Raw genomic sequence first — 23642 nt, 5'->3', positions numbered from 1 at the left:
GGACTCATCCAGCCAAGTCTCCCAGCTGTATTGGGATTCAGCTGCCAGCAGCGTTTTCATTATTTAGTCCGTTCGTAGCGGGTATGTACACGATCAACAAGATCAGTCCAAAACCAACCACTGGAAATCCATGGTTGGCAGAATGTTTGTAAACTAAGTCTACAAATTAAAAACATAAAATAACGCCGCACTGCAGGTCGCAACAGAGACGCTTCTAGCCGCCATTGTCTTAGTTACGTTCAACGTTACGTCACGATGACGAAAGCGTAAGTGCAAGCCCACAGACACCCATAGAGAATGTATTGAAAGCTTTGAAATGTGAAAAAAATAGATTTTACATGACAGGCTATGAGAGACTTCTGGGCGATTTTCAACTTGACTGAAATCGCCCCAAAAACGGGCGGGGCCATTTGAAGCACGACTTTAGCCTGATTTGACATTTAGTGGCTGGCAGATCAGACGTGAACACTGATAACTGCTGTTGCCGTGATATAATTGATTAGAAAAAAAATCCCTTCCTTTTCCCGTTTGGCAGTGCGTCGCCCATATCGCCCTATTGAACAAGCCGTCCCTGACACTGGCTCTGGTATTACGCTGGTGGACATCTCTAACAAATGAAAACATAGTTGGATAGGAACATGGAGACTGAGACCAAGTTGAATAAATACTACTATTTTCACGGATAGCCAGCCTAGCTGATTAAAATGCTCGACTTCCAGATGAGTACGGGTGGAGTATAACTACAACTCTCAGCAGCAGCTTGTTTTGGCTGGTCTGTAGCTTATTCTTTAGATGTTTGGGCTGCTGGTGAGCCATGATGTACAGGCATAATCACTGTGACACTGGACTAGGGCACTTGCCTGAGTCTTTAGGGGAGTCTATAGCTAGGTTTCCATCCAATTGGCGACTGATTTTCATGTGAATATATAAAAACAAAATCTGCATTAAAAACAATATGCGCATTTTCCCATTAGAGTTCTGTTTCCATCAAATTGACTTGTTGCGGATACAAGTCTATGCGAAAATACCTAGTGTTCATATTTTTTTTTTTTTATGTGTTTCCATCACATTTTCAACTCTAGGCTTACTGATGGGTTTGTCACAAAATGTTTTGCTAGGTATAGCCAACGTGCCCACTGTGGTTCTGGCATGTGCATTGCAGGTATAGGCTACACGATGAGATTATTATGGACAAAAGTACAAGATTTATTTTTATTTGTCAAACGACAGCCAAGCATTGATCCACATGTCACCAGAATAAGACCCTCAATATTTATTGGAAAGGAGCATCAAGCTCATTACCGTGCACTTTCACCACCCTGTGAAGTTCATCATAACTTATTTCATCTGTAGCCTAATAAACTGCATGCTTTTCCAAGTCGTAGTGGGAGGACCATACACCATATCATCGGGTGACTCCACGTTTACTTCCATATGATGGTTATTATATGAATATTTGCGCATAAAAGCATTTCCACCGCCACATCTCACATCATTCATTTTACTGACACAAAAATATCCCTACTTGTCTGGCATATTTTGTCTTGTCAACATTTGGAAAGTTTACTGATAAATTAGCTTTTTCGATCAGGCCTGTCATGACTTTTTTTTTTTTTTTTATCCAACATGTACTTTACTCACATAATTAGGTTGGATGGAATCCTGATTAATGTCAAGCCATTTTGAGGATGCTGGAATTATATTTTGGACGAATGTGCACATGCCTACAGGAGAGTTTAAGTAGCTTAATCCGTTTAAAACATTGTGACTGGTTGTGTTTATGCCACACAAAACCACAGGAGGTTGGTGTCGCCTTAATTGGGGAGGACGGGCTCATGTTAATGGCAGGAGCGGAATCAGTGGAATGGTATCAAATACATCAAACACATGGTTTCCAGTTTCCATGTGTTTGATGCCATTCCAATCGCTCCATTCCAACCATTATTATGAGCCGTCCTCCCCTCAGCAGCCTCCACTGCATAAAACGTAATACATTTTAAAAGTTAAATGACAAATATTTAGGCTTTATTGAAGTGTTAGGTTCTAGGTGCGTGAGGAGAAGAGGCAAAGCATGTGTTAAGCTTACCTACATAACTGGGTCTGCCGGGAGCATATGTGGACACATTATTATAGGACGACTTGGGAGAATGATGATCTGCAACAGACAGCAAATCTCAGTATCAGAAGAAAAATGCTGACGGACTGGCCTGCTTCCGCGCCTTTCGAGACCTTATAAACTGTTGAGAGTACAACTGATCCAAATGGAACGAAACATTCAAATCACAGGGCTTTTGCGCTGTCATTCAAATTACATTTTTACTGCAGCCTAGGGCAGAATGTTGTACTCACTTGAAAACAATAATGCAAGTCTAGATAGGCTAGTCTAGGTATGATAATTGTATTGTCCCTAACCAAGAATATCAATAGAGGAGCTTTTTGAGCTCTGTGTCTCATGTCTGCATTGTTCTTTCTTGCGCAATGATGCACATGGCCTGTCCGCTGCCTATCACCTGGCCTGTCCGCTGCCTATCACATGGCCTGTCCGCTGCCTATCACCTGGCCTGTCCGCTGCCTATCACCTGGCCTGTCCGCTGCCTATCACCTGGCCTCTCCGCTGCCTATCACCTGGCCTCTCTGCTGCCTATCACCTGGCCTCTCTGCTCCCTATCACCTGACCTCTCTGCTCCCTATCACCTGGCCTCTCTGCTGCCTATCACCTGGCCTCTCTGCTGCCTATCACCTGGCCTCTCTGCTGCCTATCACCTTGCCTCTCTGCTGCCTATCACCTGGCCTCTCTGCTGCCTATCACCTGGCCTCTCTGCTGCCTATCACCTGGCCTCTCTGCTGCCTATCTGCTGCCTATCACCTGGCCTCTCTGCTCCCTATCACCTGACCTCTCCGCTACCTATCACATGGCCTCTCTGCTCCCTATCACCTGGCCTCTCTGCTGCCTATCACCTGGCCTCTCTGCTGCCTATCACCTGGCCTCTCTGCTGCCTATCACCTGACCTCTCTGCTGCCTATCACCTGGCCTCTCTGCTGCCTATCACCTGGCCTCTCCGCTGCCTATCACCTGGCCTATCTGCTGCCTATCACCTGGCCTCTCTGCTCCCTATCACCTGACCTCTCCGCTACCTATCACCTGGCCTCTCTGCTCCCTATCACCTGGCCTCTCTGCTCCCTATCAGCTGGCCTCTCTGCTGCCTATCACCTGGCCTCTCTGCTGCCTATCACCTGGCCTCTCTGCTCCCTATCACCTGGCCTCTCTGCTGCCTATCACCTGGCCTCTCCGCTGCCTATCACCTGGCCTATCTGCTGCCTATCACCTGGCCTCTCTGCTCCCTATCACCTGACCTCTCCGCTACCTATCACCTGGCCTCTCTGCTCCCTATCACCTGGCCTCTCTGCTGCCTATCAGCTGGCCTCTCTGCTGCCTATCACCTGGCCTCTCTGCTGCCTATCACCTGGCCTCTCTGCTGCCTATCACCTGGCCTCTCTGCTGCCTATCACCTGGCCTATCTGCTGCCTATCACCTGGCCTCTCTGCTGCCTATCACCTGGCCTCTCTGCTGCCTATCACCTGGCCTCTCTGCTGCCTATCAGCTATTCCTATTTGTTCTTGTGGATTCATATTGAAAATGTATGCAGCTTTTAATGCTTTTTGCAAATCCGGACAAATGATCCACCTACCACTATTGTCACTATGAATGGTGGATAGAGGGCAGGATTGGTAGACTATATTGACCTGTGGTATAGTAAAAGTTAGGGTTGTGGAAAAGCGTAGGTCATAAGGGAAGTACCAAAACACCTTGATTTAGGGGAGGTGCATGCAAGCAGTTGAGGAAATGTGTCTAGGATGGAAGAAATTATACACTGAGTGGACAAATCATTAGGAACACCTGCTCTTTCCATGACATATACTGACCAGGTGAATCCAGGTGAAAGCTATGATCCCTTATTGATATCACTTGTTAAATCCACTTCAATCAGTATAGATGAAATGGAGGAGACCGGTTAAAGATTTTTAAGCCTTGCGACATGGATTGTGTATGTGTGCCATTCAGAGGGTGAATGGGCAAGACAATATTTAAGTGCCTTTGAACGGGGTATGGTAGTAGGTGCCAGGCCCACCGGTTTGAGTGTGTCAAGATCAGCAACGCTGCTGGATTTTTCACGCTCAACAGTTTCCCGTGTGTATCAAGAATGGTCCACCACCCAAAGGACATCCAGCCAACTTGATACAACTGTGGGAAGCATTGGAGTAAATATGGGCCAGCATCTCTGTGGAAAGCTTGACACCTTGTAGAGTCCATGCCCTGACGAATTGAGGCTATTAGGAAGGTGTTCTTAATGTTTTGTACACTCCGTGTATAGTAAAAACTTCAAAAGAGTGAATGTAAACCAGGGGAAAAAATGCACTACCCTTCACTGTGCCCAATAAAAAACGAAACAACCCTCCCCTATTTCCCCCACCCCAGTAAATCTCCAACTGTCCCTAATAACTGCTTTCTCCAATTTTTTAGAAGTCATTTAGCAGACGCTCTTATCCAGAGCGACTTACATGAGCAATTAGGGTTAAGTGCCTTGCTCATGGGCACATCGACAGATTTTTCACCTAGTCGGCTCGGGGATTAGAACCAGTGACCTTTCGGTTACTGGCACAACGCTCTAAACCACTAAGCTACCTGCCGCCCCATAAACATGTAGAGACCACTACAGTAGAAGTTGTAGCCTCACCAACTATTACAACAAGACACAGACCATGTTTACGCCTAGCTCCAGTATATTTATTTGCTCATCATGGGGTCACTAGTTGATGCCGCTGCATATGTTGATGGGATCGGACTCTGTAAATAGAACACATACACCAGTCATGTTAGTTTCTGCAGTAGTCTACTGTAGCTAGCTAACGGTTAGATATGGTCCGTTAGGGTGAAGCTAACATTACATATCACATCGACAGATAGCAGCTGGTTGATTACATTTATTTGCTTTGGAATGTCTTGCGAGCGTATTATGAAAGCTAGCTAGCTAGATTTTGGTTTAGATAGATAAATGTAGTTTGCTAGTTAGCAACGTTACCTCTGCTCGACTTCTAAGTAACCAATGAAATGCTACCCCCACCAGCTTTTAGGTTCACGTCCGGGTACCGAGCGCCACACCATGACTAAACTTTACAGTTGTTGTCGACACAGTAATAAATAAAAAATAAATAGTTATTCGCAGACACAATAATACAAATAAATAGTTATTCGCAAGCTGATGTTCTATGAACAACTGGCTGGTCCAGTGAGTAATGTTAGCTACCTGTTGATTCCCATAGACCTAGTCGGCATTGGATAGAACGTCACGACCCTGCCCACCTGTGGGGAAAACAACCTATGGTTACCTAGGTTACCCCATTGGCTCACAGCAAAAACTATACCTTTTTCAAACACAATTTTGTTGTTGTCTGCTTGTTTTAGTCAATTGCAAATCTACATTTTAAAGAAAAGTACAACATGTCTACAGATTACTTTTCAACATTGCCTGCTCCTAGCGTTCTCACCACTTGTAGGGCTTCCCTTATGACACTTGGCTAGCTACCGACCAGAACATTTCATCTAGCCAAGACGAACAACACAAAAAAAACGGACTATACAGCTACAAGTAGTGAATGGAATTAAACGAACTGTACTAAATTAAATGTCTTAGCTTATTTTTGACCAGGCTACATGTAAATTGAACAACACAGCAGCATTTCGGCATGTTTTTATTTTATTTTCTGTTTAACAAAACATCGACAACGAAGTTTCCTCTTTTACAATGGGGGTCAATAGGAAAGAATGTTGGTTTTCCCCAATTTGTGAATTCCTTATAATTACGGGGGTCCACTCGACAGGCGATACTAGCTACATCCTGAAATCGTTATGAATTCTGGATATTGTGGTTTGCTTACAACCAGGAAATTTAGATGGCCGTTTCTACAGGTGCGATGCAGAAACGCTCGTATTTGCTCGTAGTGAGGAAATTCGTGATTTTGTACAACACAATATTGACATTAATGGCCCAATACAGGGAAAGAGCAGCGGTGAAATTTCCCTTTAAGAGATTAAATAAGAATGTTTACCAATAAAATAAAGTATAATGTCTTCTTCTTCAAATATAATAAATAATAGTTCAAAGGCTATTTGCAGATCTCAGAAATAGAGTAAGCCAAGAAAACATGTGTGTTAATGGATTTAGCCACAAATGGATGAAATTATTATTAACAGAAATGCGCTCCAAAAAAAAACGACAAGTACCATAAAACAGTCGACCGGAAATGTATTTAGGAAGCGGAAACACGTATAACAGCGGAAGAGAATGTATACAATGGAAATCCAAAAATCAATTAAGTTATGAAAAACACCATTAATTGCTTTCTTTGTCCAGCTACACATAAAAAAATGGCGGATATCTAGACCTCGTTTATGCAAGGTTACATGGTGCGTTAAGTTACTGGATGAAAACGGCTACAATCGAGAGGTTTATTTATGATATTTAGGTAAGTTAGCTTGATAACTAATCGGCTAATTTCGCACATACTTGTTTTTTTCTATAGCTAGCTAGCTAACGTTACTGATGTTAACCGTTGCCGACATCCTATCATTAACTAGCAAGTATACTTTCTATAACAAACCGCACTTAAATTTGTAACAGTAGTTAGTTAGCTAATATCTTTCCTAGGTTGCTCTTTTTTTGACCTTTCAGTCAAATTAGCCTGGTACGTGTAGTCATTGATGCTAACATCATTAGCTAGATAGTTAACATAATTCGATAGTTAGCTGTCTACAAAGGATCATTAAGGGCCGGGAGCAAGTTAGCAAGCTGCAACAACACCCACATGACAGAGCGATTTGATCTGACTGCATCCCTTCACTCAGCAAGCCATTTGGCTAGCTAGTGTTAGCTATCATTTTAATGGGGCATTTTAATCATGGATGTACAGCTGTTAGCTAGGTCCGTGTCACACAGTTGCGAGTTAGCTGTGTCTATACCAGAGCTACGTAGAGATGTAACTAGGGCCAATTATGCCTGAATTGCTTGAAAATGCATTGGCATATCTGATTGATCTTTTATTTTTTATTTATCTGTGTATAGAACTACTGGAGAAGCCGAGTTTCCTGGATAGCAGCATGAGCTGATAGTTCCTGAGGTCTTCCAGAAGAGGTGACAAAAGAGAGAGGCTGACCGGAAGATGCCAAGAAGAAAACAACAGAATCCTCAATCTGTCAAGTGTAAGGGCTCAAACTGTCCGTTCTTATAACTGTTGTTGGCTACTGTTATATAGCCTGGGTACCGGTCTGTTTGTGCTATGTATCATTCTAAACATAGGTCATGTTTGGCATATGACAAAGAGTACAATAAGTGGAATGTTAGAACAAAATAGGTCTAGATTTCAGGCCAACTGTTATATGAATTGGCCCTGTATAGAACAGTGATGGTTGCTCCATTCTGTACAGGGCAACATGCTTTAGAATGCCATTGTTAATCTTTGTACTCTAGTCTTAAAACGCGTCCTGTCTGTGTACACAGACTAACTGATAGTCACATTTTGAAATACAGGAACAACAGCATTCATTCACAACATAATTAGTTTACTGGAATGTTTGTAGGGTGTAAACTAATTTGGTAATGTTATCCAACATGGTGAACCTACTCTGAGAGGTTGGATCTTTACGTTTATATAGAGCCATAGAAATGGACATACTGTATGTGATACAACCATTCTACCCCAATAGGCATTTCACTGGAGAACCTGGCAATGCTTAAGCAATTGTTTTCATGTGATAATCTTTGAGGAACAGATGAGGTCCAAAAATTATAAGAAACCATAAGGCATATAGTAAGATGCAGGAAATGACTTGAATGTGATCAGATAGCCTACAGGAAATGACTTGTACAGGCTATGTCATCAAACCAAGCTTTATTTATACAGCACATTTCAGACATGGAATGCAACACAATGTGCTTCACAGGAAGAAAAACAAGAAAAACAAAAAACGGAAATATTTACTTCACAATAAACATAAGAGGATAAAAAAACTAAATAATATTTTTAAAAAACTGAACGACTAAAAAACACCTTAAGGAAAAGCAAAGCTAAAAAGGTGTGTTTTAAGATCTCTTTTAAAAATGTCCACAGATTCAGCCCCCCTCAGGTTCTCTGGGCAGGCTATTCCAGAGGCTGGGGGCATAGCAACTAAAGGCTGCCTCTCCATGCCTCTTGGTCCTAGGCTTTGGGCTAGTTAAAAGGTCAGTGCCAGAGGACCTGAGGGACCTACTGGGTACATAACTTAAAAGCATGTTTGACATATATATTGGGGTGCACAATCGTGGATTTAAAAACCAATAGAAGAATCTTAAAATTAATTCTAAAACTCACAGGCAGCCCAGTGCAGAGACTTTAAAACCGGTGTAATGTGTGCTCTCCGTCTGGTCTTGGTCAGTACCCATGCTGCAACATTCTGTATGTTTTGCAGTTGACCAATGGCTTTCTTGGGTAGACCAGACAGGAGAGCATTACAGTAGTCAAGCCTGCTTGTAATAAAAGCATGGATGAGTCTCTCTGTATCAGCCTGAGAGAGAAACGGCCGCACCTTGGCAATGTTCCCCAGGTGGTAAAAAGCTATTTTGGTCACATTCCTAAAGTGTGATTTGAAATTCAGGTCAGAATCTAAAATAACACCTGGGTTTTTTACCTGGTGTTTTATCTTTATTGCCTGTGAATTAAAATGTGCGTCCAGATTCTCTCTCTGTGCTTTGGCTCCAACAATAAGTACCTCGGTCTTGTCTTGATTTAGCTGGAGGAAGTTCTGAGCCATCCAAGTATTTAAATCACTAATACAGTCTAATTTATCCGTGGATCTAAAATTCTCTGGTGACATAAATGTAAAGTTGTGTATCGTCTGCGTAGCAGTGAAAATCAATGCCGTGCTTTTCTGATAACGTCATAGACACAGGGAGAATATAAATTGCATTTCCTAGCTTTCAAATAGGCACATCCTTCTCTTCTCTCCCCTTCAACTCTACCCCCGGGTCCTATATACCTGGTAAAATAATGGTTAATTAACGACTCTAAAGTGGCCCCTATAAAATTGTTGTGATATACACTGCTCAAAAAAATAAATGGGAACACTTAAACAACACAATGTCACTCCAAGTCAGTCACAGTTCTGTGAAATCAAACTGTCCACTTAGGAAGCAACACTGATTGACAATACATTTCACATTCTGTTGTGCAAATGGAATAGACAACAGGTGGAAATTATAGGCAATTAGCAAGACACCCCCAATAAAGAAGACCACTTCTCAGTTCCTATGCTTCCTGGCTGATGTTTTGGTCACTTTTGAATGCTGGCGGTGCTTTCACTCTAGTGGTAGCATGAGACAGAGTCTACAACCCACACAAGTGGCTCAGGTATTGCAGCTCATCCAGGATGGCACATCAATGCGAGCTGTGGCAAGAAGGTTTGCTGTGTCTGTCAGCATAGTGTCCAGAGCATGGAGGCGCTACCAGGAGACAGGCCAGTACACCAGGAGACGTGGAGGAGGCCGTAGGAGGGCAACAACCCAGCAGCAGGACCGCTACCTCCGCCTTTGTGCAAGGAGGAGCAGGAGGAGCACTGCCAGAGCCCTGCAAAATGACCTCCAGCAGGCCACAAATGTGCATGTGTCTGCTCAAACGGTCAGAAACAGACTCCATGAGGGCCCGACGTCCACAGGTGGGGGTTGTGCTTACAGCCCAACACCGTGCAGGACGTTTGGCATTTGCCAGAGAACACCAAGATTGGCAAATTCGCCACTGGCGCCCTGTGCTCTTCACAGATGAAAGCAGGTTCACACTGAGCACGTGACAGACGTGACAGAGTCTGGAGACACTGTGGAGAACGTTCTGCTGCCTGCAACATCCTCCAGCATGACCGGTTTGGCGGTGGGTCAGTCATGGTGTGGGGTGGCATGTCTTTGGGGGGCCGCACAGCCCTCCATGTGCTCGCCAGAGGTAGCCTGACTGCCATTAGGTACCGAGATGAGATCCTCAGACCCCTTGTGAGACCATATGCTGGTGCGGTTGGCCCTGGGTTCCTCCTAATGCAAGACAATGCTAGACCTCATGTGGCTGGAGTGTGTCAGCAGTTCCTGCAAGAGGAAGGCATTGATGCTATGGACTGGCCCGCCCGTTCCCCAGACCTGAATCCAATTGAGCACATCTGGGATATCATGTCTCGCTCCATCCACCAATGCCACGTTGCACCACAGACTGTCCAGGAGTTGGCGGATGCTTTAGTCCAGGTCTGGGAGGAGATCCCTCAGGAGACCATCCGCCACCTCCTCAGGAGCATGCCCAGGCGTTGTAGGGAGGTCATACAGGCACGTGGAGGCCACACACACTACTGAGCCTCATTTTGACTTGTTTTAAGGACATTACATCAAAGTTGGATCAGCCTGTAGTGTGGTTTTCCACTTTAATTTTGAGGGTGACTCCAAATCCAGACCTCCATGGGTTGATACTTGATTGATACTTTTGATTTCCATTGATAATTTTTGTGTGATTTTGTTGTCAGCACATTCAACTATGTAAAGAAAAAAGTATTTAATAAGATTATTTCATTCATTCAGATCTAGGATGTGTTATATTAGTGTTCCCTTAATTTTTTTGAGCAGTGTATTTTCATTTCCCTCCAGAGATATTAGATCGGGTTCAAGTCCGGGCTCTGGCTGGGCCACTCAAGGACATTCAGACACTTGTCCCAAAGCCACTCCTGCGTTGTCTTGGCTGTGTGTTTAGGGTCGTTTTCCTGTTGGAAGGTGAACCTTTGCCCCAGTCTGAGGTCCTGAGCGCTCTGGAGCAGGTTTTCATCAAGGATCTCTCTGTACTTTCCTCTGTTCATCTTTGCCTCGATCCTGACTAGTCTCCCAGTCCCTGCCGCAGAAAAACATTCCCACAGCATGATGCTGCCACCACCATGCTTCACCGTAGGGATGGTGCCAGGTTTCCTCCAGATGTGATGCTTGGCATTCAGGCCAAAGAGTTCCATCTTGGTTTCATCAGACCAGATAATCTTGTTTCTCATGGTCTGAGAGTCTTTAGGTGCCTTTTGGCAAACTCCAAGCGGGCTGTCATGTGCCTTTTACTGAGGAGTGGCTTCCGTCTGGCCACTCTACCATAAAGGCCTGATTGGTGGAGTGCTGCAGAGATGGTTGTCCTTCTGGAAGGTTCTCCCATCTTTACAGAGGAACTAGAGCTCTGTCAGAGTGACCATCGGGTTCTTGGTCACCTCCCTGACAAAGGCCCTTCCCCAATTGCTCAGTTTGGCCGGGCGGCCAGCTCTAGGAAGAGTCTTGCTGGTTCCACACTTCTTCCATTTAAGAATGATGGAGGCCACTGTGTTCTTGGGGACCTTCAATGCTGCAGAAATTGTTTGCTATCCTTCCCCAGATCTGTACCTCGACACAATTCTGTCTCGGAGCTCTATGGACAATTCCTTCGACCTGGGGAATCCTGAAGTATCTCTTTAAACAGTCTAATGCATGGCAGCGGTGTGTTGCAGTCATTCAACCCTCTACTTTATGCAGGTCAGGAGGCAACTTTCCAGTGCTACTAATGTTGTTATCAAAACAAAATCAGACAAACCCATAGTAGAATAGTTTACCTAGTCGGCTTGTTGTTGTGTCGTCTATGTAGTAATAATAATAATAATAATAATAATAATAATAATAATAATATGCCATTTTAGCAGATGCTTTTATCCAAAGCGACTTACAGTCGTGTGCATACATTTTTACGTGGTCATGTGAGATAAATATTCACCCCGAGGTGCATTCAAGTTGCGACAGGGAGGGAAACGTATTCTGACAAGGAGTCAATGCACAACTATTCTTAATGCAATTGCGGGAAAACACTTTTGAAAGCAGTTTTGGCCTTTGTTAAAGAGTGGGGTCCCAGTTGTCCATTTCTACCATCTGATTTCTTTACTCCTTCAACTGCCAGAGTTTCAATCATGGTTTAGATCATCTACAGATACATTATAACAACATGCTGTGATTATCTGCAAATACATTATAACAACATGCTGTGATTATCTGCAGAGACATTATCACAACATGCTGTGATTATCTACAGATACATTATCACAACATGCTGTGATTATCTGCAGATACATTATCACAACATGCTGTGATTATCTACAGATACATTATCACAACGTTATGTGAAGATGGGAAGTCCTCAGTGCAGGAACAATATAATGAGGAGAGCGCCTCATTCTGGTCCACGCTAGTTTGTTCAGCACGTAATACTTGTTTTGCAGCCATCTAATACTTTGGTCAGGTAAAAATGTATAAAACATTTCACTATCTGACATGATGGTAGGCTACGTATTGGGCTCATTTCTGGAGGTGGAAATTATATTTTTGATGGTAGAATGTCATTTTCTTTAAAAAGTCACCAGAACTGAGCCCGGACCCCCTAAACAAGGGGGACTGGAATTGGCCAAACTTGCAGTTTAATACATGGACAATATGATCCTCTTTCCCTAAAAGCATGATGCTTCATGACTTTCTCAAATGAAAGGGGAGGTTAACTTGGTGCCAGACAATCGATTTAAAGTTTTAGTCATGGGATTTTTGTTTGTTGCTTTAACCCCTGTGAAAAGCAAGAGAAGGAAACCGACACATACTGTAGCCTACAGATACGCCCCGAATGGCACCCGGTTCCCTATATGGTCTCTGGTCAGAAGTAGTGGACAAAACATTAAGAATACCTGCTCTTACCGCGACAGACTGACCAGGTAAATCCAGTTGAACGCTATGATCCCTTATTGATGTCACTTGTTAAATCCACTTCAATCAGTCTAGATGAAGGGGAGGAGACGGGTTAAAGAAAGATTTTAAAGCTTTGAGACATGGATTGTGTATTTGTGCCATTCAGCTGGGGAATGGGCAAGACAGAAGATTTAAGTGCCTTTGAACGGGGTATGGTAGTAGGTGCCAGGCGCACCAGTTTGAGTGTGCCAAGAACTGCAACGCTGCTGGGTTTTTCACGCTCAACAGTTTCCCGTCTGTATCAAACAATGGTCCACCACCCAAAGGACATCCAGCCAATTTGACACAACTGTGGGAAGCATTGGAGTCAACATGGGCCAGCATCCCTGTGGAACACTTTCGACACCTTGTAGAGTCCATGCCCTGATGAATTAAGGCTGTTCTGAGGGCAAAAGAGGGTGCAACTCAAGATTAGGAAGGTGTTCTTAATGTTTTGTACACTCTGTGTATAGGTCAAGGGTCGGATTTTAGTTTTTAAAAAATTAACTCAAAACACATTTGTAGCTGAATTCCTGGTGATTTAATGTAGGAAATCTGTTCACTAATAAAAATACGTGATCGTGTCTCAATATAATCAAGCTAGGGAATGATTGTTATTTTGGAAATACAATCTCATTTTGGAGTTTAGTTGTGGTCAGTCTGCAGTGTGCACATTATTAGAATTATGCCCCGACAAAAATCGTCCCGCAGCTGAATCTGCTTGCCTTGGGAATAGGGTGCCATTTGGGACCTATCCAGTCATGTACTGTCATGCATCACATTATCCACTAGGGGGCAGCAGAGTGTTAAGTCTTTATTTTTTATTTAACTAAGCAAGTCAGTTAAGAACAAATTCTTATTTACAATGACGGCTTACACCGGACAAACCCGGACTACGCTGGGCCAAATGTGCACCGCTCTATGGGACTCCCAATCACGGCCGGTTGTGATACAGCCTGGAATCGAACCAGGGTGGGTCTGTAGTGACGCCTCAAGCACTGAGATGCAGTGCCTTAGACCGCTGAGATGCAGTGCCTTAGACCGCTGAGATGCAGTGCCTTAGACCGCTGAGATGCAGTGCCTTAGACCGCTGAGATGCAGTGCCTTAGACCGCTGAGATGCAGTGCCTTAGACCGCTGCGCCACTCGGGAACTCTGAAGGCCTCTGTGGCAGACTGAAAATCACAGGCAGCTGGTGTCTTTGACTACTGGATATTCATAGCTGTGTTTATCAAGTGTGTTTTTTTTTAACATTAATTTTGAGAAGTTCCAATTTCTGTCATTAAGCCTAACAAAACACGGCTTGATTTAATATTAAATAGCTTTCTAACACGTCAAGTTAAGGATCATATCACCTCTACCTTACCTGACACCCTAGACCCACTTCAATTTGCATACTGCCACAAAAGATCCACAGACGATGCAATCGCCATTGCACTGCACACTGCCCTATCCCATCTGGACAAGAGGAATACCCATGTAAGAATGCTCGTCAAACATCTCATTCCAAAATCATGGGCATTAATATGGAGTTGGTCCCCCCCTTTGCTGCTATAACAGCCTCCCCTCTTCTGGGAAGGCTTTCCACTAGATGTTGGAACATTGCTGCGGGCCTGGCTAGCAGTCGGCGTTCCAATTCATCCCAAAGGTGTTCGATGGGGTTGAGGTCAGGGCTCTGTGCAGGCCAGTCAAGTTCTTCCACACCGATCGACAAACCATTTCTGTATGGATCTCGCTTTGTGCACGGGGGCATTGTCATGCTAAAACAGGAAAGGGCCTTCCCAAAACTGTTGCCACAAAGTTGGAAGCACAGAATTGTCTAGAAAGTAATTGTATACTGTAACGTTAAGGGGCCTAGCCTGAACCATGAAAAACATCCCCAGACCATTATTACTCCTCCACCAAACTTTACAGTTAGCACTATGCATTTGGACAGGTAGCGTTCTCCTGGCATCTGCCAAACCCAGATTTGTCCGTCGGACTGCCAGATGGTGAAGCGTGATTCATCACTCCAGAGAACGCGTTTCCACTGCTCCAGAGTCCAATGGCGGTGAGCTTTACACCACTCCAGCCGATGGCCATGGAAACCCATTTCATGAAGTTCCCGACGAACAGTTCTTATGCTGACGTTGCTTTCCAGAGGCAGTTGGAACTCGGTAGTGAAGACAGACGATTTTTACGCGCTACGCGCTTCAGCACTCAGCGGTCCCGTTCTGGGAGCTTGTGTGGCCTACCACTTCGCTGCTGAGCCGTTGTTGCTCCTAGACATTTCCACTTCACAATAACAGCACTTACAGTTGACCGGGGCAGCTCTAGCAGGGCAGCAATTTGATGAACTGACCTGTCAGCAACGGGTGTGGCTGAAATAGCCGAATCCACTAATTTGAAGGGGTGTCCACATACTTTTGTGTGTATATATAGTGTACCTTTTTAAAAAGTTAGGGGCGTGGATCAGAAAACCAGTCAGTATCTGGTGAGCACCATTTGCCTCATACAGCGCGACACATCACCTTCGCATAGAGTTGATCAGGCTGTTGATTGTGGCCTGTAGAATGTTGTCCCACTCTTCTTCAATAGCTGTGTGAAGTTGCTGGATATTGGCAGGAGCTGGAACACGCTGTCGATCCAGAGCATCCCAAACATGCTCAATGGGTGACATGTCTGGTGAGTATGCAGGCCATGGAAGAACTGGGACATTTTCAGATCCTTGCAACCTGGGGCCGTGCATTAACATGCTGAAACATGAGGTGATGGTGGCAGATGAATGGCACAACAATGGGCCTCAGGATCTCATCGCGGTATCTCTGTGCATTGAAATTGCCATCGATAAAATGCAATTGTGTTCGTTGTCCGTAGCTTATGCCTGCCCATACCATAACCCCACCGCCACCATGGGGCACTCTGTTCACCATGTTGACATCAGCTAACCACTCGCCCACACAACACCATACACGTGGTCTGTGGTTGTGAGGCCAGTTGGATGTACTGCTAAATTCTCTAAAACGATGTTGGAGGCGGCTTATCGTAGAGAAATACACATTAAATTCTCTGGCAACAGCTCTGGTGGACATTCCTGCAGTCAGCATGCCAATTGCACGCTCCCTCAAAACTTGAGACATCTGTGGCATTGTGTTGTGTGACAAAACTGCAAATTTTAGCGTGACCTTTTATTGTCCCCAGCACAAGGTGCACCAGTGTAATGATCATGCTGTTTAATCAGCTTCTTGATATGCCACACCTGTCAGGTGGATGGATAATCTTGGCAAAGGAGAAATGCTCACTAACAGGGATGTAAACAAATTTGTGCACAACATTTGAGAGAAATAAGCTTTTTGTACATGTGGGAATTTTCTGGGATCTTTTATTTCAGCTCATGAAACATGGGAACAACACTTCACGTTGCATTTATATTTTTGTTCAGTTTAGTTATCGATAATGTAATGCTAGATCTAATTGTTGCTCTGTGTTGCAGTGGATTCTGAAGATGGTTTAGTAACCATTGGAGCTCCAGGAATCCTGACCTTGGAGGCAGATTTCCTTCTGGGACACGACCTTGAGTTTGGTGACTCCGACCATGACAAGATCCTAGGTCTGGACGACAAGTACTCAGGTTGGTACTTCATTTATTAAAGCTTCATTTGGCCAGGTTAGTCACCAATTAGCTAAAATCTCTCTGGTGAGGGAGACCTGGGCCCGAATTTATAAAGTGTCTCTGAGGAGAGTGCTGCTGACCTAGAATCAGTTTTGCCTTTTTAAGATCTGGGTAAAATTAGATTAGATTAGCACTTCTAATGTGGTGCTTTATTATAGTTGTGCCAACCGGTATGCATTGGTTGAAGCTCAATGTTAAATTCAAATCGCCCTACCATCATACTGTAAATCTAAGCCAATATGACACAAATGTCGATGACAGTTGGCAAATCAACTTGATTTCTGACAGGGTTGTTAGCATTAGCATCATTTCTGACAGGGTTGTTAGCATTAGGATCATTTCTGACAGGGTTGTTAGCATTAGCATAATTTCTGACAGGGTTGTTAGCATTAGGGGTCATCATTTCTGACAGGGTTGTTAGCATTAGGGGTCATCATTTCTGACAGGGTTGTTAGCATTAGGGGTCATCATTTCTGACAGGGTTGTTAGCATTAGCATAATTTCATATAGTTTCATTTTATTGTTATTCTTTTGTATTTTATGTTTGTTGTGTAGTAAGTATTTCAGTTTATTTGTTTTTTTTCCCTGTGAAACACGTTGCATTCCATGTCTAAATAAAGCTTGATTTTGATTTGATCAGACCATTTTTTTGTCAGAATCTAGCTCAAATTCTAGACGTAGAATTATAACAAGGCTACGTCGTCCGTAAGGTAACCATTAGACTTAGATCCATTTGGACTGAGTAAGTTTGTAGGTGCAACAGATTTGATTAAATTCACTATTTACCGCTCTCACGTGCACATTTCTGGCCAATAAAAACCAATGTGCTACCTTTTTTGTAGCATTTCTGACAATGCTCACATCTTTTCAGCGGAATCGGAGTTCTAAAACCGGTGCAGTTCAGTTGCTGTGCAACAGGAGCAGCTAGCTAGGAGAAGGCTAGCAGCTGTATCTAGCTAGCTAATGCCAGTTGGATGAGAAGCAAAAGGTAGCTAGCTAGCTAGGTATATTTAGCTATGGAAGGTTTTTTATATGGCTTAAGTCATCAGAGCACAAACATAAGTTAGCGAACCTCCTTGGCTGCTATTACAGTTGAAGTTTACATACACTTAGGTTGGAGTCATTTAAAACTCGTTTTTCAACCACTCCACACATTTCTTGTTAACAAACTATAGTTTATGACACAAGTAATTTTTCCAACAATTGTTTACAGACATTATTTCACTTATAATTCACTGTATCACAATTCCAGTGGGTCAGAAGTTTATATACACTAAGTTGACTGTGCCTTTAAACAGCTTGGAAAATTCCAGAAAATGATGTCATGGCTTTAGAAGCTTCTGATAGGCTAATTGACATCATTTGAGTCAATTGGAGGTGTACCTGTGGATGTATTTCAAGGCCTACCTTCAAACTCAGTGGCTCTTTGCTTGACATCATGGGAAAATCAAATGAAATCAGCCAAGACCTCAGAAAAATAATTGTAGACCTCCACAAGTCTGGTTCATCTTTGGGAGCAATTTCCAAACGCCTGAAGGTACCACGTTCATCTGTACAAACAATAGTACGCAAGTATAAACACCATGGGACCACGCAGCCGTCATACCGCTCAGGAAGGAGACGCATTCTGTCTCCTAGAGATGAATGTACTTTGGTGCGAAAAGTGCAAATCAATCCCAGAACAACGGCAAACGACCTTGTGAAGATGCTGGAGGAAACAAAAGTAACTATATCCACAATAAAATGAGTCCTATATCGACATAACCTCAAAGGCCGCTCAGCAAGGAAGAAGCCACTGCTCCAAAACCGCCATAAAATGCCAAACTACGGTTTGCAACTGCACATGGGGACAAAGATCATATTTTTTGGGGAAATGTCCTTTGGTCTGATTAAACAAAAATAGAACTGTTTGGACATAATGACCATCATGGAGGAAAAAGGGGGTCGCTTGCAAGCTGAAGAACACCATCCCAACCGTGAAGCACGGGGGTGGCAGCATCATGCTGTGGGGATGCTTTGCTGCAGGAGGGACTGGTGCACTTCACAAAATAGATGACATCATGAAGAAGGAAAATTGTGGATATATTGAAGCAACATATCAAGACATCAGTCAGGAAGTTAAAGCTTGTTCGCAAATGGGTCTTCCAAATGGACAATGACCCCAAGCATACTTCCAAAGTTGTGGCAAAATGGCTTAAGGACAACAAAGTCAAGGTGTTGGAGTGGCCATCACAAAGCCCTGACCTCAATCCTATGGAAAATGTGTGGGCAGAACTGAAAAAGCGTGTGCGAGCAAGGAGGCCTACAAACCTGAGCAAGAGGACAAATACATTAGTGTCTAGTTTGAGAAACAGACGCCTCACAGGTCCTCAACTGGCAGCTTCATTAAATAGTACCCGCAAAACAAGTCTCAACGTCAAAAGTGAAGAGGCGACTCCGGGATGCTGACCTTCTAGGCAGAGTTGCAAAGAAGTCCAGTGTCTGTGTTTTTTTGCCCATCTTAATCTTTTATTTTTATTGGCCAGTCTGAGATATGGCTTCTTCTTTGTAACTCTGCCTAGAAGGTCAACATCCCGGAGTCGCCTCTTCACTGTTGACGTTGAGACTGGTGTTTTGCGGGTACTATTTAATGAAGCTGCCAGTTGAGGACCTGTGAGGCATCTGTTTCTCAAACTAGACACTAATGTATTTGTCCTTTTGCTCAGTTGTGCACCGGGGCCTCCCACTCCTCTTTCTATTCTGGTTAGAGCCAGTTTGCGCTGTTCTATGAAGGGAGTAGTACACAGCGCTATACGAGATATTCAGTTTATTGACAATTTCTCGCATGGAATAGCCTTCATTTCTCAGAACAAGAATAGACTGATGAGTTTCAGAAGAAAGTTCTTTGTTTCTGGCCATTTTGAGCCTGTAATCGAACCCACAATTGCTGATGCTCCAGATACTCAACTAGTCTCAAGAAGGCCAGTTTGATTGCTTCTTTAATCAGCACAACAGTTTTCAGCTGTGCTAACATAATTGCAAAAGGGTTTTCTAATGATCAATTAGCCTTAAAAAAAAAAATGATAAACTTGGATTAGCAAACACAACGTGCCATTGGAACACAGGACTGATGGTCGCTGATGGGCCTCTGTACGCCTATGTAGATATTCCATTACAAATCAGCCGTTTACAACATTAACAATGTCTATACTGTATTTTTGATCAATTTGATGTTATTTTAATGGACAAAAAAAATGCTTTTCTTTCGAAAACAAGGACATTTCTAAGTGACCCCAAACTTTTGAACGGTAGTGTTTATTCCACATTAGTATCCCCTTTTCCACAAATGTAGTTTTAAATCTGACAAACTGCTATGAACCGAGTTTAAACACATTTTTCATAAGGCCTAAAGATATCAATATTATATAATTTAGCAAACGTTGTAAAGATGATTGCATTTCCACTGTCTGAAAGAGGAACATTTTAAATTACGTAGGAGCATGTAGAATACAGTTCTATTTCTGCTGTGATGTCAGTGGCTGATTTAATGTGAGCTTGTTTTTGCACAAACCATTTTTTTTTTAGAATGGTTTTTTTCTTCTACTGCCTCCCAAAGATATTTGAATATTGTTCTAAACAATAACAATTCTTATTGTTTGTCCCCCTGCAGTAGACCAGGTAGAGGTGTCTTATCATGGTGTCTTTAACCCTGTCTTTAACCCTGTGTCTTATCATGGTGTCTTTAACCCTGTGTCTTATCATGGTGTCTTTAACCCTGTGTCTTATCATGGTGTCTTTAACCCTGTCTTTAACCCTGTGTCTTATCATGGTGTCTTTAACCCTGTGTCTTAGCATGGTGTCTTTAACCCTGTGTCTTATCATGGTGTCTTTAACCCTGTGTCTTATCATGGTGTCTATAACCCTGTGTCTTATCATGGTGTCTATAACCCTGTGTCTTATCATGGTGTCTATAACCCTGTGTCTTATCATGGTGTCTATAACCCTGTGTCTTATCATGGTGTCTTTAACCCTGTGTCTTATCATGGTGTCTTTAACCCTGTCCTTAACCATGTGTCTTATCATGGTGTCTATAACCATGTCTTATCATGGTGTCTTTAACCCTGTGTCTTATCATGGTGTCTTTAACCCTGTCCTTAACCATGTGTCTTATCATGGTGTCTATAACCCTGTGTCTTATCATGGTGTCTATAACCCTTTATAAATAAATGTGATCGATTGATTGTCTTTAACCCTGTGTCTTATCATAGTGTATTTTAACCCCGTAAAGACTGTAAAGATTTATCCTCAATGTTTTTGTGCCTTTCCCCCTGCTGAAGACTCAGTAGGGGCAGTCATTGGCTTCTCTGTGTAACATGTCTTATGATGTTGTCTTAAACCCTGTGAATCTACAGACTGGACAAATCATTAGGAACACCTGCTCTTTCCATGACATACGACTGACCAGGTGAATCCAGGTGGAAGCTATGATCCCTTATTGATATCACTTATTAAATCCACTTCAGTCAGTGTAGATGAAGGGGAGGAGACAGGTTAAAGAAGGACTTTTAAGCCTTGAGGCAATTGAGACATGGATTGTGTATGTGTGCCATTCAGAGGGTGAAGTGCCTTTGAACAGGGTATGGTAGTAGGTGCCGGGCGCACCGGTTAGTGTCAAGAACTGCAACGCTGCTGGGTTTTTCACGCTCAACTGTTTGCCGTGTGTATCAAGTACGGTCCACCACCCAAAGGACATCCAGCCAACTTGACACAACTGTGAGAACCATTGGAGTCAACATGGGCCAGCATCCCTGTGGAACCCTTTCGACAGCTTGTAGAGTACATGCCCCGACGAATTGAGGGAGATGCAACTCAATATTAGGAAGGTGTTCCTATTGTTTGGTCTATTCCTCATACTGCTGTTTTCTGTCTCCCCTGTAGACTCCGTAGCGGCTGAGATCGGCTTCTCTGTGTACTCTCTGGGTGATGAGGAGAGTTGTCTCAGTATGGAGAGTGACGCAGACGACCGAGACCCTCGTACCGCCACCGACACCCGCACCGCCACGGAGAGCCAGTGTGACCAGGAGGAGGGCCCCGCCCCCCAGCCCGACCACCAGCCCCCCTTTCCCCCCTACCTGTCCTGCCGGGGCTGTGGCCAGGACCTAGTGGGACCCTACTGTCACCGTTGCTGCAAGGGAGGAAGTGGGGACTTCAGCGCCGCGTTCGGCGGCTTTCGCTACGGTTCGCGATCACAGGCGGACGATGGCGAGGAAGGAGACGGAGGCGGGATAGACGGCGCTGATGGAACGGACGATAACTCCACGATGGGTGACGACGGTCCGTCCTCCAAGCTCTACTCCTGCCAGCTGTGTGGCTTCTCCTCCCGTTACGCCAACCACGTCAAGAGGCACATGAAGACTCACAACGGGGAGAAGCCGTACCACTGCCCCCTGTGTACCTACGCCTCAGCCCAGCTGGTCAACCTGCAGAGACACCTGAGGATTCACACTGGGGAGAAACCGTACAGGTGTGACTCCTGCTCCTTCGCCTGCAGTTCCCTAGGCAACCTGAAGAGGCATCAGAGGATGCATGTGGCGGGACAGGAAGCAGTCAGACCTGCTAGTGGACCTCCTATTGGTCCCTCTGCGGGTGGGTGTGGTGTAAAGAGGCACTGGGAGGATGAGCCTAGTGCTTCAACTGAAGGTAATGTCCAAAGTCTTTCCATGAAAAACGTGAACTAAAGATTTAAGGCCTGGACTATTTCTCAAGTTAGACCATTTTGAATAGTTTTAAAGATGTGTTCTTGCATATTTTCCTAAAATTATATTGTGTATGTATTTATATATTTAGGCAATAATTCTAGTTTATTTTTTTCAGCTGAACTTGTTTCTCCCACGGCTGATCTCTTTCCAGAAGCCCTAAAGCCCGACCAGAACCTCCACGTAGGAGGCCATAGCAGAGACTACTTGCCATGCTGTGATGGACTGACGGTACCACCACCGCCAGAGCTCCCTGAGCACCAGCCCTCAAGACTTCTGGAGGCGCCTGGCTGTGGACCTGGGACCGGGTCTATGACTGGGGCTAGGGCTGAGTCTGGGAGTAGGACTGGGGCTTTAAGAGGGTCTTTGACCGGGGCTAGGGTCGGAGCTGTGGTGGGAGCGAAGTCAGAGGACACACACAGAGACTCTCTCCCTCCGTTCCCGTTCCTTTTCACCTGTCGTCTCTGTGGTATCCCCCTGGAGGACGAGGACGGCTCCACCACCCAGATCTGTGCCAAGTGCACCCTGGACATGCTGAACAAAGACTCATCCGGCCCCAACAGCCCCGGGGAGCGCGGGGACAAGGTCTACACCTGCAGCGCCTGTCCCTTCCTCACCCACTACCCCAACCACCTGGCGCGACACATGAAGACACACAGCGGCGAGAAGCCCTACAAGTGCCCTCAGTGCGACTATGCCTCCGCCCACTTCGACAACCTGAAACGCCACCACAGAGTCCACACGGGAGAGAAGCCGTACAAGTGCCACCTGTGTGACTACGCCTGTGGCAACCTGGCTAACTTAAAACGCCACCAGCGGGTCCACTCGGGCGCCAAGCCGTTCCAGTGCGCGGCGTGCAGCTACAGCTGTAACCAGAGCATGAACCTGAAGAGACACATGCTGAGACACACGGGCGAGAAGCCCTACAAATGCCAGGAGTGTGGCTACACCACGGGACACTGGGACAACTACAAACGCCACCAGAAGAAACATGGCCTCGCCACCGACGGATGGGTCAAAGTTCAGATGCCAGGTGCCCATGAGGAAGAGGAGGAGGAGGAGGAGGAAGAAGGGGAGGAAGAGAGGGTGGTGGGACAGCCGCAGAGGAAAGAAGGAGAGATGGTGATGCAGTATATGTCCAGATAAGAGGAAAGGGAGAGCTGGGCCATACATTTTAACATGCATTACATTGGAAAAAGACTTGAAAATAAAAGCAAAGCTACCAGCAAAATCCTAGATTGTTTTCTCAACGTCCTTATGTTTTTTTTTTTTGTGTTGTTACTTTGTCAACGATCTTTGGCGGCTGCTATGTAGAATCATGCACAATTATAAAATATGATAGTGATTTATGTTTTGATGCCTTTGGACACAGAAAGAGTAGGATGGAGGAAGCTATTCAGTCCCTCTGGTTGTTGTGTTGCCAGACAAATGG

The 23642-nt window shown here is 44.5% G+C and overlaps 1 protein-coding gene and 1 long non-coding RNA gene across 3 annotated transcripts; one reads left to right on the top strand and one right to left on the bottom strand.

Moving 5' to 3' along the window:
- Positions 1-4760: 4760 nt before the first annotated feature.
- Positions 4761-5637, bottom strand: LOC121549020. Its single transcript, XR_005996726.1, has 4 exons — positions 5548-5637; positions 5307-5362; positions 5082-5171; positions 4761-4846 (listed from the first exon to the last, which is right to left on the bottom strand). It is a non-coding gene; the product is annotated as an uncharacterized LOC121549020 (long non-coding RNA).
- A 702-nt stretch (positions 5638-6339) lies between these two features.
- On the top strand, positions 6340-23443 carry LOC121548487 (zinc finger protein 513). Of its 2 annotated transcripts, none has more exons than XM_041859924.2 (5): positions 6340-6525; positions 7122-7258; positions 16296-16433; positions 21393-22154; positions 22365-23443. In XM_041859924.2, exons 2-5 carry the CDS (start codon positions 7219-7221, stop codon positions 23354-23356), a joined length of 1932 nt encoding a protein of 643 aa, XP_041715858.2. In that variant the 5' UTR covers positions 6340-6525; positions 7122-7218; the 3' UTR covers positions 23357-23443. The 2 variants fall into 2 exon arrangements, with proteins under 2 accessions (XP_041715858.2, XP_041715857.2); XM_041859923.2 differs by having other exon boundaries at positions 22329-23443.
- Positions 23444-23642: the final 199 nt, after the last annotated feature.

The sequence above is a fragment of the Coregonus clupeaformis genome, chromosome 33 (genome assembly GCF_020615455.1).
Source record: "Coregonus clupeaformis isolate EN_2021a chromosome 33, ASM2061545v1, whole genome shotgun sequence".
NCBI classification, from domain to species: domain Eukaryota; kingdom Metazoa; phylum Chordata; class Actinopteri; order Salmoniformes; family Salmonidae; genus Coregonus; species Coregonus clupeaformis.
The sequence above is the reverse complement of the archived record's forward strand: the minus strand, read 5'-3'. Positions and strand labels throughout refer to the sequence as shown.

Coding starts and splice junctions, on each gene's coding strand:
- LOC121548487 (XM_041859923.2), top strand. CDS start 7,219: ATGCCAAGAAGAAAACAACAGAATCCTCAATCTGTCAAGT. Junction 7,259..16,295: donor GAATCCTCAATCTGTCAAGT/GTAAGGGCTCAA, acceptor TCTGTGTTGCAG/TGGATTCTGAAGATGGTTTA. Junction 16,434..21,392: donor TCTGGACGACAAGTACTCAG/GTTGGTACTTCA, acceptor TCTCCCCTGTAG/ACTCCGTAGCGGCTGAGATC.